Source organism: Anomalospiza imberbis, chromosome 2, assembly GCF_031753505.1.
Source record: "Anomalospiza imberbis isolate Cuckoo-Finch-1a 21T00152 chromosome 2, ASM3175350v1, whole genome shotgun sequence".
NCBI classification, from domain to species: Eukaryota; Metazoa; Chordata; class Aves; order Passeriformes; family Viduidae; genus Anomalospiza; species Anomalospiza imberbis.
In genome coordinates this window covers 109,332,959-109,350,534 of record NC_089682.1, presented here as the reverse complement: position 1 = coordinate 109,350,534, position 17,576 = coordinate 109,332,959, and the positions used below count along the sequence as shown (strand labels likewise).

At 38.5% G+C, this 17,576-nt stretch overlaps 1 protein-coding gene across 4 annotated transcripts in view; it reads left to right on the top strand.

The window, feature by feature from the left end:
- Positions 1 to 17,576, top strand: part of FGF14 (fibroblast growth factor 14) — a 377,260-nt gene that overhangs the window by 147,459 nt on the left and 212,225 nt on the right. The window contains exon 1 of one of the 4 annotated variants that reach the window (XM_068182552.1): positions 14,497 to 14,736. The exons of the other annotated variants lie outside the window; for them this stretch is intronic. Within the exon in view, the coding sequence (XP_068038653.1) occupies positions 14,661 to 14,736 (76 nt within the window). The 5' untranslated portion in view covers positions 14,497 to 14,660. Of the gene's footprint in view, positions 1 to 14,496; positions 14,737 to 17,576 lie in introns of those variants that run through there. 4 annotated transcript variants of the gene reach the window in all.

The following is a 17,576-nucleotide window of genomic DNA, read 5'->3' as shown; positions in this document are numbered from 1 at the left end:
GCCCAAAAATGAAATGAACACTCATGTCCAAAGACTCATGCCAAGTTTTTGGCTATTATATTGAACAGTTGAGCCTTTGAACAGTTCTTCACAAGTTATTGAAAGACACTTCTTAAAGACAATCCCATAGCCTGTATCATTCACAATGAAAGGCTTCCTTCCTAGGTTGTAAATGTACATTCATGGTTTTGGATAGCTCTTCTCCCTGCCAAAACCACCTGAATATGGAATTTTTGTGGATTTTTTTTATCTTTCTATTAGGTAGTTTTCAAATCAGATGGATAAATCATGTGTTATTGCAGAATGTTAACTTTTGACTTAATAGTTTACAGTCTCCACAGCTCCTCTAAGAAATTAGAATTCAGAAGCAAGAAGGGATAGTTTGTGACTGATTAATTTCTTGATTCTCTTAGAGTGCGATGCACGGATCGCTCATCAATTTTATGGGGTAATGTATCATGCCACTTATAAATATCTCATTATCTTCTCTAAGCAAACACGTGTATCAGAAATACAGCAGTTGAATGCATGCAGGATTTATATTTCCCTAGGGAAAATTAAAACTTCAGTCTCATTATAGCATCCCTAGACCCAGTTGTTGGCATACCAAGCATCACCTGGTTTGCTGAGCGCTTCTTATAGGTTCAGGGTGGCAGTAAATGCATCCTAATCTGAGTGCTAGGCAAGTATTCGGCTTGGTCACAGAGAAATAAATGTTTTTCATATTTTTTATGAGAATTTCTTGCCTTTCTCCCTTTACTGTGTGATAAAAGTTGAATTAATACATGAGGAAAAAGTAATGCTTTACTTGTAGGGCTTGTTTACTCAAGCAAGAGCCATGCAAATGGCTTCAACATTCTTGTTGTTTTCAACTTTTTACTAAGACTAATTTTCATCCCAAATATTCAGTAAATATATGTTTAATCAAAACCAGATGTATAGAAAGATAGGTATAGAAAATGAGCGATTATAGCAAAGAAGACTGGAACAACTTCTCTGTTTTGGAAAACCAATAATTTCACAGAGGCATTATTGAGTATGACAATTATTTTTATGTACCTACCATCTCAGTAACAATCAGAAAGAATCAAGTCCTAGGAATTTATAGGAAAATAACAGAAAACTCTAAAAGAACAAAGTGTATGTTTGCAGGTCTGTGGTACGTCCATATCTTGAACACTGTATTGTTCATATTCTATCTTCTCAAAATGGTCATGTTGCAGAAAAAGAAATATTCAGGAAAAACCAATGAACAATCAAAGGCAGGGAACAGCTTCCATACAAGCTGTGACTTGATGGGCTGTCCATATGTCCATATGGGCTGGAGGACCCCATGCCAGAGCAGGTGGGATACCCAAAGGAGACTATGATTCCTGGGAAGATCATGCTAGAGCAGGGTCCTGGCAGAACCTGTGAGCCCACAGAGAGAAGAGCCCATGGTCAAGCAGGTTTTTTGAGAGGACATGTGACCCTAAGGGGGGTCCTCACTGGAGCAGCCTGTTCCTGAAGGACTGCACCCAGTGGAAGGGGTTCACTAAGAACTGCAGCCTGTGGGGAGCAGTTCATGAAGGACTGTATCCCGTGAGAGTGACCCCATTCTTGAAGAGTGTGAGGAAGAATGAGTAGCAGAGAAAATGCACAAGGAGTTGACTGAAATCCCCATTCCTCATCCTCCTATTCTGCTCACTGAGAAAAAGGTAGAGATGTCTGGAGGCAAGCTAAGCCTGGGAAGAAAAGGGAGAGGGGGAGAAGAAGTTTTTAGATTTTATCCTATTTCTCGCTATCTTACTGTGTTTAATTGTCAATAAATTAAATTAATTTCCCTAAGTCAAGTTTCTTCCACAAGAAAAACTGAAGTGTGATCTCTCTCTGTCTCTCTGTCCTTATTTCTACCCATAAGATTTTTTTTTCAATTTTGTCCCCTGTCCTTTTTACAGAATGGGAAATGATAGAGCAGCTTGGCAAGAGCCCAAGAGCTAGCCAAGGTTAACCCACAAGAGATGACACAAATAGATGACATAGAGATGGTGGACATGGAGGAGACAGGCATATAATAATTCTAAAATCATGAATACCATGGCAAAAGGAGACACTTCATGCTGCTTCTTCAAATAGAAGAACTAGGAACATGAAATTAATCTGAGAAGCCCATTACAAAACAGAAAAAAAAAATGTTTTCCACGGGATTGGAATCAGAACCAAGGAGCTTGCTGATAAGCAATGTTGTGAGTAACTGAAGGTTACATGGTCTCTAGGAGGAAATGGACAAGTGCTTGGAAGAAACTTCCGCTGGGGTTAGTAACCCAGAAGTCACGTCAGGCTCTGTAAACTATGCCTGTGGAAAAATCTGGAAGCTAGGAAAGTGTTCAGGGGAGTCCTGTTCAGGTAAGGTTATAGATGGGGCTCTGAGCAACCTGATCTAGTGATCTAGTGAAATCTGTCCCTGCCCATGACAGAGTTTTATTAGATGGTCTTAAAAAGTTCCTTACAACCCACAACATTCTTATGGTTCTATGTGGTTGTCCCTGTTTTCAGTCTCATCAAGTGGGTGGTTATAGCCTTTGAAAGAAACAGAATACAAAATCAGATGAATCTTTGGACTTACACAATGATGATATTATAGAGAAAATATAAGAATGAAACTTGTAGATAGCTATAGTTAGGCAAGATAGATCTCACTCAAATTTCTGAGAGGAAAAGTCCAATGTGCACAGTTCAGGGGAAAGAAAGGGGATGAAGATTGGTCCTGGAAAATTCATCAGCTCTGACATCCCGTTTGTCCATACAAGCAAACATCTGGGTACAAATGGTGAGCAATATCACTTTGAAAGCACTGCTCTGAAAAGGCTGTATAAACATTGAGAAATACAATCTTTCAACATATTGAGAATAAGACCAAAATGCAGAACACAAAAAAATTATCTCTTTGCTAGGTAATTGCTATAAATTTTCTTCAAAGTTCATGTCATTTAGGTAAACGTGCACCAGTGAAAGAAACAAGCAGTTTAGAGGCAGATACTTCAACACACGAAAGGAAAGACATTAAAATTACCTCAAAGGCTGTGAGCAACCTATTTTCAGGCAGGCTTTTTGGTGCTATTTATTACAGTATTTTTATTTTGCTTTGAAAGATAACATATTTTTTCTTGTAACTTGTTGCATTCAATCTTCCATTGAATTAATAATCCAAAATTAGTGTCTAAAGGAGTGTGCTATGAGGGAGATGGGGACTGGAATTCTTATACCACAGCCTAAACTATTATTCAAGTATTGAAAAATAGATTAGTCATATTCTTATTGATGAAGATAAAATTACATGTGTTTCTTAAAATATAAGGTCTCTTTCATCAACCTTTATGAATTTTCCTTATATAGAATCAGAGAACCATTTAGGTTGGAAAAAACCTTTAAGATCATTGAGTCCAACCATAAAGTTAACCCTGCCAATTCCACCACTAAACCATGTCCCTCAGCGCCACATCTGCACATCTTTTAAATACCTCCAGAGATGGTGACTCCACCACTTCCTTGGGCAAGCTGTTCCAGTGCTTGATAACTCTGACAAATGAATTTTTCCTAACATCTAATCTAAATCCTTGCCCCACTTGAGGCCATTTCCTTTTCTCCTGTCACTTTTTACCTTGGAGAAGGGACCAGCTTTACCTTGCTACAATCTACTGTCAGGCAGTTGTAGAGAATGTTAAGGTGCCATTCCTAGTCTCTTCTTCTTCAAGCTAAACAACACTGGTTCCCTCAGCTGCTCCTCATAAGACTTGCCTTCCAGGCCCTTTACTAGCTCTGTTGTTTTTCTTCCGGTATGCAAATTTAATTATCACCTAACCAGCTTTGAAAAACTCATTTTGCATTTACCCTTCCCAAGTATTTTGACATCTTTGTAAGAAAAGGTTACTCACTACTGCTGGTAAATACTGATTTCATCCCTGATTTCTCTTTGAAATGCTTACTGTATGCTAGAGGGTTTTTGCAGTTTACTACTCATTGCTTTAAAGTAACTGCAAAATATGACAGAATTCAGAGGTATCCTTTAGAGAATCCACCCAAAATAAGAACTTCAGCATGGAATTCTGCCCTTTTTTTTTTTTTTTTTTTTTTTTTACAGTGAACACTAATACAAAGAACTTACTTTATTCTTTGCAATTCTGTCCTTTGTTGTGTTACTCTTGAGTACTTTGATCAACTGTTTGCCTTACAGACTGACAAACTTCTTGCTACTGAGGTGCTTGAAGAAAGATATTATATTTAGTTTAATTCCTTTTGATAGTAGCTCTTCAAACCCTATTTTGGGCCATCTTGGTTATGTTTTTATAGTTAATCTACCAGGGTTCCTGATAAATTCATTTTTCTTAGGTGTGACACAGCTTTATCAAATTAGAAACTTCTTGTTTCTAATTACCTCCCTAACCTGCTGTTCAGTCATCATGAGTTTTCTACCCTTTCTAAAAATACCTTCAAAAAATCTGTGGTATGCATTCATCAGTGTTGCTCCTTCCACAATCTCCACACTGACTGTCAGGTTTTAATTCTCTTAGCTGCTCATTTTAAACAAATTTCTTTGTCTTTGTATGGCTCTACCTCCTGAAACAGAGCAATATTGTTGTGTTGACCTTTGTCTTTTGTTGCTCCTGTAAGGGCAGAGTTTATCTTGATTCACATGTGCAGGTTTTAGCCAAGTCACATGTGATAGTGAGGACAAGGTTAAGAGAAGTGTCCTGGTTTGTGATCTGCCTTCACAGCTGCTTCAGGATGTACTTACAACGGCCTTGTAAAAATGTGATCTCTGTGTGACATACCAATGTGAATCTTCATAAGGATAATTACTGTTCTCTCGTTTTCTGCCCTTTCTGCCTCCAACCTCCCATGGGATAGCAGTTACTGCTGCCATCCTATCTAGGTGGTCACTAAAGTCTTATGTTCTTCCTATTTAGGCCTTGAATTTTGGTCTCTAAGTACATCAAAGCACTTGATCAGGTAGATAGTATGTCAGTTTTGATTGTTATCAAATTGTGCTTCTCCAATCCAGTGACTGGGGAGGATGAATGTAGACATGAGAACTTGAGACAGGAAGGCAGCAGCAACAGAGTTCAGGGAAAGGGGTTCTTGCTCCAGGAACACGCCCAGATTTTCTCTACAGTAAGAGAAGCAAGAGGAGCTCTTCTAAAGAACATTTAGTCTTACGTTCTTTAAAATAAGACTAGCCAATTTGTTCTTAAACTTAGATTGGCTGCTTCTTAGTTATTTTTCCAAAGGCAAAATATACATTTGATATCTTGCTAATGAGAGATTTAAGTGCCTAAGGTATGTCTTCAGGGCGTAGAGGTCTGTGGTGTAGACTGATTGGTTTGCTCTCCTTTCTCCTGCTGAAAGTGGTCCAATTAAATCTTGTAATTGTTGAGGACAGAGGTCCTTAGCTGGTAGGGCTCACGAGGGGAGGGCAACAAATAGGATACATTGGTTCTTGTGCTTGGTCTAAGGACCTATTTTTATATGAAATAGTTAATGAGTAATTGAAATCCTTGGAATAGAGATTGTCTGTCAATAAATTAACTTTACTTCTTATCTCTCTCAGTCTTACACCAGTACTGCTTAAACTTAGAAGCACAGTTCCAGGTGCTCAAAGGATTTTGAAATCTAGATTTTGAAGGCTTAAAGTTTTATTGTTTTCAGGGATAACAGAACACTTCTTTACGTAAAGAGAGGGAGATACATGAGGGTGGGAAAAATAGAATGCAAGTTGTATTTTATGCTTTATGCTTATAAAATGACTTAATTCCCCTTAAGTAGCTCAGAAGAGTTAGTAATTTAAGAAGCACATACCAGTTATATGGATTCAGCAACAGAAATAACTGGGTTCATATAACATATAAAGCTTAAAAAGTGATTAATTCAAGACTCTTTCTGTGAGTCAGTGAGCTTTATGTGCCACTCCATTTGGAAAGGTGCAGGCACTAAACCATCTCTGGTTTGAAGGTAAGGAAAACCATGGCAGCCCATGATTTAAAATCAAATTGCTTATGCATTAAAAGTTGAAAGTACAAATATTTTTTTAATGTTCCAAATAATACATGTCTTTGCAAGTTTTGGTCAATTTCAAATTTAGTAGACATTCCTCAGAGTACTAGTAGTACTGCCTGAATTGTTTTATGCTAGGCTACAAGTAGCTCCTTGTGGGCTTCCTAAGAACAGAGTGTGCTGTTTTGTTCTGGATCTTTTTTATGACCGTACTCAGAGGAAGTACTTAATGGGTGGCAATTCACAAATTTGAAGTCAGTTTTCAGTGTACATGACTCTGTGGACATTTCAAAAGCAACATCATAGGGATTTAAATTATTACCTTTAAAGACAGGAAAAGTAGAAAGTTTTATACTACTTTTACTTAGCAAAAATATTAAGCTTCCACTGGTAGGTGTGTTTCTGTTTGACAACCCAGTGAAGCTGCTTAAACTGATAACTTGCACTACAGCCACAATTATTCTCATCTGCAATCTCATGTATCAAAGCATTTATATTCTTTTGTTCCGTTTCATATCATGTAAAGTTTCATTCTGAAGTGTCTGGGCAGCTTTCTGGAGTTCAGAAAGTATTGTGACTAGCATCCATCGTATCTATTCGTGCATCTATTACTTATGGGAAAAATGAAAATAGTGGAGATGCTTTGAGTATATAAATGAAGTCAAAGCTGAAAATAGATTTTGCATATAGAGATGCCCTTTTGTTATTCAGGAAATGTGTTCCAAACAGTTAGCCCTGGAGAAAATAATGCCTCTAGTGCAGATGAGCTTTATCCTCACTGTAGAAAATTTCAGCATGTCAGAGTAGCACTGCTTTTGGCAACATTGCTAATGTTGGCCTTTCACTTATCCTTGCTTGAAACAATGATGTACTTGAAGACATTAACTGAGTCCTTGGGAAAGAATAAATACTGTACCGAGAGCTGGTTCAGGAAACAGAGGGCAGTTTTGCTTCCCAAACAGGAGAAAATGATGTTTGAAGGAGGTGCTACAGCATTTTGAGCTTCCTAGTGTTTTCTAAGTGCTGAAGGCTATGAAACCAAATCTGCACTGTTACCTCACTCAGCTCTGAATTCTTTATGAGATAATATTGTCACTGCCCACTGGCGTGAAATGGAGGCCTTCATGTCACTGAAGGAGAGCAATGCAGCTGACAGACTGATGTCACTACTGGCTGCCTCCAGCAAAAAGGATTACTTCAGGCTGACTTCTAGGTCTGTCCTGATAGAACACCAGCTCTAATGCCATCCTTTGGCTAAATAGAAATACTAACTAGCTAAGAAACAAGATCTAGCTGTTTCCTGGCTGGAGGAATTGCTTTTCTGATATGAGTAACTCACAGCAGCCTGGCCATTAAAAGTAGCTTAAGGATTAGTCTGTCATCTTCTGATATCCCGCACTTGATCTAAGTAAAGAAATAAATAACATCCCTCCAAATATCTAAGAATTACTTTCCAACACAAAATTTTCTCCTAATTTGTGTATGTTTTAGTCCTAACCCTGTGGGAATTGCTTTTCTGTAACCATGTCTGAAATTTGGCCCTTAATAGTGAGTCTTCACTCTGTAATGTAGGTCAAGAGAAGAAATTAAATGATGACATTGTGCTTGCTTGCTGTGGCATCCCCCAGGAGTTGGTATGGTCCCTACTGATTGCCTTGAATCATTAATCAAAGGGAAACTGCATTGCACAGCCTACAATATATTCTCAGCAGGCACATGCACTGATGATGCTGCACCATGAAAAAGACTTAATTGCATTGACAGTACATTTTTTTTCACAGTTTAGAGTGTTTATCAAAATTGTGCTTGTAGCATCTAAAAATAGTGTAATTAATGCAGCTTTTGGCCTCTTCACACACTGTTTTCTTTTTAGTTTCTTCTGTTAAAGAAGACAGCTGTTTGCTAGGAAAACAAATTCATCTCTTTTCCTTCTCTCTCTCGCCTCCTGTTTGGTATCTGAGTGCATCAGTAGGAGGCTCACAGTTTGTTGTAAATGTTCATTCACAGTTTCTGCAGATTCCTACATTCATATTCACAAAGGCAGAATATTTCAAGATGTCCTTCATATCAAGTTACTGCTACTTCACATCAGACATGAGGAATACAAAATATGGGCATTGCTTCCAGAGGCAAAACAATGCAAACAAACAAACAAACAAACAAAAAAAATTAAAAACCCAAAAAACCCCACAAAAAACCCACTAAAAAAAAATAAACCCCCAAAACAAACAAACCCAAACAATGAGGTACAAAACCCACTGTCCTCAAGGAGAATGTGACAAGTTGGATCAGCCATTTCCTAATTTTTAAATAGTTTCCTTTCTTCATTGTTAAATTATTTCCTTTCATTGCTGATCTAAGGGTGGCTTGTGAGTATTAACTTGTAGAGTATATTACAGAACAAGGAGAGCAGACCTTCTTTCATAAGATAAAGCATCTGCAAGAGAAGGGGAGGGAGATTCTGGTGAGGTGGCTTGTGACACCACTAGGCAGCTGTTCCTTGGCTCCTGGGTGGACCAGGACAGTGTTTTCATTTCTCCTCTTAAATATTCGGGCTGTGAGAGCAGGAAAGGACACAAAAGCATGACACATGGTTTGGGTCAACACCATAAGCTGTTGCTCCTGTGCTGGGTAACCTGTGTGCATGTGGAGACCTGCAACCCCATAAGAAATACAGAGAGAGAGGAGTGCAGAGAGCAGCAAGAGGAAAGGGAATTTGTACTGGAAAGAGATCTGGGTTAAAGAAAACACTGGGAAAAAATATCTGTTTGAGCATTAAGAAAAAAGAGACTTAACATCTGTTTTGCCCACACCTCTGCAGAAAACTCATATTATCATGACTCATTTTTGTCATCCATCTGCTACCATTAACTATTGTAAAGTGCTCTGTTGCCTCAAACATCCTCATCAGGTTTTAAAATGTTTCAGTTCTATATATTGCCTTGTAAATCTTGTGTTACAGTGAAGAAGCCCATGTTTGTGGCAGAGCTTTGCAAGGCTGCAATTTCACTGAAATTACTATTATTACCTTATAGACTGCAATGGTAAAGCTCAAGTGGTGAAGTATATCAAATCCTAAGGTTAAATAATGGATTTTGCCATAACATTACACTGAACTTTATACTTCTGCTGCTGATGTAGGACTTGAACTTCTATTAAAACAGGAGACTATTGAACATCTTTATCATTGTCTGGCGTAAAAGCTTGCATTGTTTACACACACAGTGTGAAGGTTCAAGATCAGAGACTAAGTGGAAGTATCTTGAGTTTATCAAATGCTTTCTACTCTGTGAATAAAGATATCTGGAGCTGCACTTACACTGCTAGTTGGTGATGCATTTGAGAATGGGATTCACAACTGATTGCAGAACCAGAAATGGTCCTGTTATGAAGCCTGCACTTAAGCCTATGAGCACCACAAAGTGACTTAATCAGGACAGCATATGAAGCAGTAGAAAAATATTAAACATAATTAAAGAAAAAAAACATTCATAATAGTTAACAGAGAAAATTCATGAAAATTAAATATATTTTAAGTAATTAGGATTTTAATGAAAGTTCATTTAAACCATTTTTTTCTCCTTCAGTACATTAAAGCAGTATTTTGTATGGGATGGAAGAGCTTGAAAATTTCTGGATGGTAGTCTTCAAGGATATTTATTGAGCAGATAGATTGTTTAGGCTCCTGGTTGCTATAATCTTCCATAGTGGCTTGAGTTTAATGTATTTGGAAAAGATCAGGCTGCTTTCTTTTCCAGTACAAACTTTGCTCTTGGAAGTGCTGTTATACAGATAAGATTAAATTTAATGCATTTAAAAAATGAGTTTTAAAACTACTGAAGAAACAAGGTGTTTGAAAATTCTTTTAATTTCATTCATCACCAAGACAGCATTAAAGTGCAGTGGCTATGTCATTGCTATTAAAATTACATGAGGGGTGAAGAAACACAAACCCAACATTCTGATCACAGATCAACTGTTGAAATTCCCAGTGGCCTTTACATTGTAAGAAAACTTTTTCTTGTATAATGTGGAGAATAATAAGTCTATCTTATTAATTTTCCTTTGTCTATGATTTGGAAAAACCTAGACATAATATACAAAAAATATTTTGTAACTGAAAAGTATTTTCAGCTTTCACAAAGCATGGCACTGTAAAGTGTTGGATGAATAGGAAAGAATCCTCCCTTTGCATCGAGCTGCTGTCAAAGAGCCTTTCAAAGAGGCTGCTGTCATTAAGGATGAGAATACTGACATTTGCAAGCCCTCTTACCTGTGGTTGCAGGGAGGTGCAGAGAGTGACTTCTCTCTTCCCCAGCCATGCCCAGCTTCCTTCACTTCTTAGCAGAGACACCCTTGTCTTTCAGCTTAGCAGAGAAAGAAAAACAGCATAAAGGGGAAAACCTTAGTCACTAAAGTTTACCCTAAATATATATTTGTTTTTTTGAATAAGTAGCAGTTTTTTAGCTAGTTGTCTGTCATCCTCCTGTTTCACTGTGTCCCCCACACTGGGGCAGTGATGCAAGCCCAGGGCACCCCAGGTGCTTTCAGAAAGCTGCCCACAGCCCATGAGGATCTGTTGTGCTGAGGGCAAAGCTCTTCTTGCAGCCCAGTGTCCGGCCACCTGCAAGTGCCCCGAGCCCCAGCGTGAACACTCGTGCCTCTCCTCTTCTCCCCAGCCCACACGGGGTAAATGTCTTCCATGGCGCAGCCACGGGGATGTTACGGTGCCCTCTCACTGCAACTGCGTATTCCTGGCTCTACTGTCACTCTCTTAAAGAAGTCAGTGTCAAAGTCATCAGTAAAAGAGCAGGAAACAATGGGTGGGGTCAGCCCAAAGGAGAAGCTGCAGTTGGCACCTGGTTGGTCACTGTTTGTTCAACACAGGATCAACTTCACACAGGCAGGCTCAACTTTTCGCTGCTGTCCTTGTACCTTCTGTGGTCCAGCAATTTACAGAGCCTTTGAGAAAGATTATCAATTTTAATGAAAATAGAGGGGTAAACCAGCAATTTAAGTTCAACTGTCACTCCAATATTACTACTAGCTTGTCTCATTTAAGCTGGCTTTTGTTCTGTGCTATTTTAAAAACTCTTAGTAACTTCAAATGCTAAATTACAGGTGCTATTACTGATTTTTTAAGCTGTTCAGTTACACTAACATTGCAATTCTTAAAATATTCCAGTCTAATTTTACCATTGAGATGAAGTTTGGATTGTAACTCCACAAGAATCTGCAAAAGCAGAAACCAGGGTAGGTTGCAAGCAGCTCCTATCAAGCAGCCATTCAGATAACTGCAGTGTCAACTGCTTTACAAAAAGCCAAATTGTTATTTTCAATAACTAACTCCTGCAGACTATGTTTGCTGGTTGCAGCATCGAGTAATAAAAAGTCATCCAAGTCTGATGATTTTTATACTGAAAAAATATATGGAAAGACGATTTCTTTTTCATGGTGTATGTGCTTGGAGGAAATTAATTTTAAAGAATTTACTGTAAAAAATTTTCTTCCTGCTCTTAAAAACAGAAGAGTTTTTTGAGAGATATTTCAGATATTGAAATCGGTAGATTTCTAATGATGTTAAGGGTTTTTATTCCTCATATAAATCATACACTAAACTCCTTTAGCAGTCACAGAAGTTATGAGCAGTGCAGAATACTCTCTTTTTCCTTACTACCCTAACACATAATTTTGTGTGTATGAATGATATATGAACATCCTTTGTTATAAAAAATATAAAATTTTTCAACAAAACCAATGGACATTTACTACAGCATCTATGATATTTTGCTTTTCCTTCACTCATGTATTAATTTTTCACTCATTCTGGTGGTGTGAATGTCTTGGCATACTGGAATATCAAGGAATTTACATTAAGTCATATTGCTTCCCTTGAAGTATAGAAACAAACTTATACCAGCCCTACTCTCTATGGAAAAGGAAAAAAAAAACCTGCACCCTCAATAACAGACATTAAAAAATATAGATTTATACGTCCATGACTGAAAGCTGCTTTTGTCCTTGTAATTCTGTGGCCATGGGTTTTGGCAGTCTAACAGCACAAGGTGCTGTTTGTGGAGTGGCAGTGTTTACTGCCTGAAAACCAGACTCCAGATCCTTTCATCACTCTTTGATACACTGGTTAATTACATAAGCTGGGTCATTGAACTAGTACTCCATAACCACTGGGCTAATAATAGTGGGTCACAACCCTTTTTTAGCCTCACATGGACATTCATGTGATTTCTGTGGTTTTGGACCCGAACATAAATGTGTTAATCCTTCTACAGCAACTTATCTTGAGCATATGTGTGCCAACTTCTTTTGCCACTCATCCCTGGGGTGTTTCAGCTGGTGCTCTCACTGCAACTCACCACCGTGTAACTGAGATTGCTGCAGGGCTTTCTGTTGCTGCATAACCCCTGCACAAACATTTATTACTGAGATCCAGACTAAGATAATTTTCTCAGCCAGAGATCATTACTTAAACTGTCATTTTTCTCCTGTCTTGCTGAATACAATACCATCACCCCCACCCAAAGACTTGTCAAGCTGTGTTGTGTCAGGCACCCAGTGTGTTTCAAGACATCAGTAAACAGCAAACTCTCTCAACAAGCTAGAACCACTCCTTATATCTACAACAGCACTGGCTAATTATACCTGAATCTGCTGTCTCCCAAAGGGTTGAGCAAGTGATTCTGCCCAATCTTGAAGTCTAAATATTCCTCAGATAGTGCAGCTGCCAGTGTTGCTTTAGTATTGCTGGAGATCACCTGCTCTTGGTTTCAACTCTTGGCTCTTGAGATCTTCTCTTTGATTTCTAGCGTACAGATTTGCCAACTTGTGCATTAAGGTGGTTCTTTGTTTCTTATTCCATTTGGCTGTATCTTCTCCCTGGTATTAAATTTTTAATTTGAAATGCAATTATTCTAATTCCAGTGCCATCTTCATGACTCATGCAGAATTCCTGGGAAAATAAAAATAAAAATAAAAAAACCCCTCTGTGCTATCCTGCAGTCCAGCCCCATATACAGAACTGTAGGGGTCCATCTTATCTTTACTTTCCACTTGCTTGTGTATGTATCTTCAGGGCCTGTATTAACAAGCATTAAAATTGCTTGTATCTTTTACTTTTGTACATATTTTCCTTCTCCATTTTATTTGGTTCCTTGGGGTCTGTTCCCTCCTGGAGAGTATTCCCAGCCCTGCCAAACTGCCCTTCTGAATCCAGACTGTTTATGTTAGCAGGGTTCAAAGGACCCATAATAACGTGCAAGGGATGAGTGAATCCTCCAGCACTGCTATTTTGAATGTTAGCTCACCCTAACTGGACTGCATCTCCCTCTGGCACCCATTTAATAACCACAGACAACAGTTGCATTTAACATGTGACTCTGGACCCATATGGCTTTTGTTCTTTCAAAAAAAGCCCTGCAGACACCATTTCCAGCTGCTTTAACACATCTCGTCTTGGGCTGTATGCACAGTTAACTCACCATGGCTGGTGTTTCATGTGGGTTGCACATGAACCATTTTGTGGCTGCACAGGCTGTTTCAGGCAGGTGATTTTGATCTGCATTGGTCACCTGGGGGTGATTTGTTTTCACAAGGAGCAGTACCAGGTAGACAGGGATAATTCCAAACCCCTCTGTGCCAGGCATCAAGACCCTGCTAGCTGTCCTGTGGTTAGTACTGCTCTACCCATTTTACCTGTCATTTCTGTGTAAGCTTCTCAGTTATCTTCCTGTGAGAGTTGTGATCCTCACTTCCTTGTCTCCTATCCACTCTGTTTTATCCAGCACCACTTGTAACAGTTACCTTAGCCTTAGCCAACTCAGTTTTCTTTTTTCCTCTCACATTGTGTGATATCTGAGACTTCTTTCTTTGGTGTTCCCTTCCACCCTCCCCATCCTCTCCTAGCAGGAGTAGGTTTTAGCCCTTCTGCAGCAAAGGTACATTCCCTGGCCTTGTATTCCCCCGTGTGATCCCCACAGCATTTTTCTCCTGCCCTAATGCCCTGCTCTTATCTTCACATTGCTCTCACTAGCTGCCCAACATTCCTCCAGCCCAGACCACCCTTCCTGTTAACTCCTCCCTCCCAATAAACAATCCACTCCTCCCAAGACTCTCAGAAACTTACATGGCTTTACTTAAAAGACTCTTAAAAGCCTCACATGTCTAGGCAAGAGGATACAAATGTACTGCCTGTTCATCTACCGCAGAAGCCATGGTAGTCTCTCTCCTTCAAAGGTCAAGGCTGTACCCTCTGCTGGGTTTGAAAAGTCCTTCACAGTCCTGCTTTGGCATACATGGCATGGGTTATGACCTTGTTACCAACTTGGTATTTGAGTGTTCTTGTTTGCTGTGTGTGACAGTGATACAATTTCTATTTCTGCTCCACTCAGGCTCCCACATTCTTGCTCTTACAGCCTTGGTTGTTGAGTTCTCCGCATTCTCTACCAACTTGTTACGTGAAAAAAGAGGCCTGTTGGTTTTTGCAGGACTCGTCTGGTGCAGAATGGGTGAAAAAGAACAGGACTGATTTTTTGCTTCTTTTACTAAACTAAATTGAAAGAAACGGATAATTGCTAGCATTTGTGTTGTGCTAGGCCTTTTTGGGGGTTACATTCATGTGTTTCAATATGCACAAATCCTCAGGGAGGAGACAATTAAAGAAGAAACAGTTTGCAACCGGAATCTCACATGGTAGGTGGACTCTTCCGTACAGTGCTCATTGTGGTGTCTATGTGCTATTTTACCTTCATACTGCTCTTTATATTATCCTGTTTCACAGGAAAACACTCTTTATGTGGTCTAATCAAGTTGGTCTTTTAGCACAATTCACTTTTCATACAGTTACGTGTACACAACTATATTATGTATTGGTGAAATGTTGTTTTATAAGGTGGCCTTACTTTTGCAGCAACTTTCCAACCTACTTGTATCTCAAAGCATTTAGTTCCACTAATCCTTTAAGACCCCGAGAGTCCATAGCAGCTGCATTCTGCAGCGGAAATAGTCGTGGCCAGCATCAGAAATCAGGATTTCCTGTGCTGGACATTGTCCACTTGCAGTAAAAATTAAGTGGAACGGGAGTGGTTTGTAAGCTCTTTTAGCTGTGTCATGAGAACTGTAATTGCAGTCCTCATTTAAAAATTTTGAATGTTAACAAATATGTCATGACATTGAAATTATTCCAGAGTTTCATTAATTCTTTCTTTAGTAGGGAAGAGTTTGGGATGGAAACAAGTAAAATGGCTCTGAAGTAATAAGAAAAAAGTTGGGTTTGCTTTAAGTTCTGTTGCGAGGCTTTACTTTAATGAACCTGGAGGGGGCCTGTCTATTGATTGCTAGTCCTATAACCAGCTCTACAGGGTGCCTGCTTATGAGCATTGCTACTTGAAAGTAAATGTCATCGTGTTTTTTATCTTGTCTGTTTGCAGTTTTCCATTCAGTTTTATCAAGATTGAGCAAACCTGTGGGATTGAACATAATTTCCCATGCATGGAAGAGGTTTTAGTTTTTTTATTGCTTGCCATCACAATCATCTTTGGCTTACTCTTAGCAAATATCATCTGTAATGTACTGGTTTTCAGATCCTCCTAATAGACCTAAAATTGTTAATACAGTGTTTTGTGTTCTCTTGCTGCTAGTTTTAACAAGGAATGTACACTGAATTTGTTTTGTATTTTACACATGCTTTGATTAGCCAAACTGATTTTATCTCTCTCCTTTTTTCCTATTCTTTATTTTTTTAAATTGACAAATGTGCAATTATGGAGGCCTAAGGCTATTCTACACTCTTTTCCCACTTGCAATTGAAATATTGGGAGTAATTCACCAGAGATTATTCCTTGCAGGTTTGCTTTGTAGGACCCCCAGGAGTCTTACTGGTATTTGTGGGTGGAAGAAGCTACAATGCATGTCTCAGTTACCAGAGCTTTCTGATTTATGGTGGTTAGGGTTCACCAGTTAACACAATTTGATTTGGGAATTACAAAGTAATAGAGAAATTGCTACAAATCAGAAAACTTGGTCATCTTAACCAGCCACAGATTTAAAAAAAATAGTAAAGGGAAGATATTGTTGATGAAAATGATAATCAAAAAATTGCACATATTAGCATGGAAATTAATATGGTTTACTAACTGTTTAATACTGGCTAATCTGTGAGGGTGGACATTTAAAGTGCTTAGGATCAGGAATGATGTTGTACTGCCAATAGAGAAGTTGTTAACCTAGAATCTCCTCCTTTTTTTTGAGAGAAAAGAGAAAGACTAGAGATAGGGAAGGTTAGTATAGCTCATTCCTTAAGAATTCCCTGTGCTCCTTGCCTTTATATCCCTGCTGCTCAAGACAGAATGCCTTTTCCTTCTGAGGTTTCCTTATAGAGGTTAATAATACAAAGTTAAAAGGAGCCTTATGAAAGGGCACAAAGATGTCACAAGAACTAGGAGAGGTTTAATTACTTTTTTCATTTATTTTCTGTCTTTTTGTGGGAAGAGATTTACATATGGGTTGCATGGTTTGCATTCATGACTTTTATTTGAATCTGGCTTTGAATTTTGGGGGGATTTATCATATGCATAATCACACATGTCTCTAGCAACTTCTGAAATCTGTTTCATTCTCTCTCCAACCCATACATTTTAAACATGATACAAAAATGAGTATTGACACTGAGAAGTCAAGCCTGGATTAGTTTGCACCTTGTAGTCCTGTTTAATTTTGGATAACATTCTGAAAACAAAAGGTATCCATTCATCATGCATCTGCCTCAAAAACTAATGATTCAGAGGGTGCCAGCAGGGACTTTGTCCTGAAAACTGCAGCTTGCTATTAAAATTTTCCAGATTATTCCTTCAAACAAACAGACAAACAAACAACTTGTAAAAAAGGCAGAATACCAGCAGTCATCAGAAGTGTGTGAATTTCAGATAGCATTTGCATCATCTTTCCTTATGGACAACAAGGGCATATGTTTCCTGATTGTGTTAGCCAATGATTCTCAAAAAATTTGTTTTGTTTTGTTTCTCTTACAGCAAGACTATATGCTAGCACTTGATAAAATATTCTGCTGTACATGCATTAAATGTAATTCTCTTCATTGAGTATGCTGCCATCATTTGCTTAATAGAAACACTATAATTTAAACTCTTCTAACAGCTCATTTGATTTTATTTCTTTTTAATAACCTTAAACCCCACACTTTCTCTGTTTTGATTTTGCTTGGTTTCATTTTTTAGTTAGTTTGTTTCTTCCTTTGCATTGGCAAACAGCCTCAGTGTTTCCTCACATCAGCTGCAGAGGTTATCGGTTCATCAGGGCTTTTACATGATACCCACAAATTCCTTGGGGTTCACCTTAAAACAAAAAAAAAAAAAAAAAAAAAGAGAGCTTCAAGAAACTACTTGAGTGCACTTAATTGGAGATGTAAGAACAAATTCTGGTTATAGATAGAAACTCCGACAGTGTTTATTTTCTCTCCAAGCACTTGGTATTTTCTCATAGCAAGCACACTCCTCCCAAACTGCAATATCTATTTA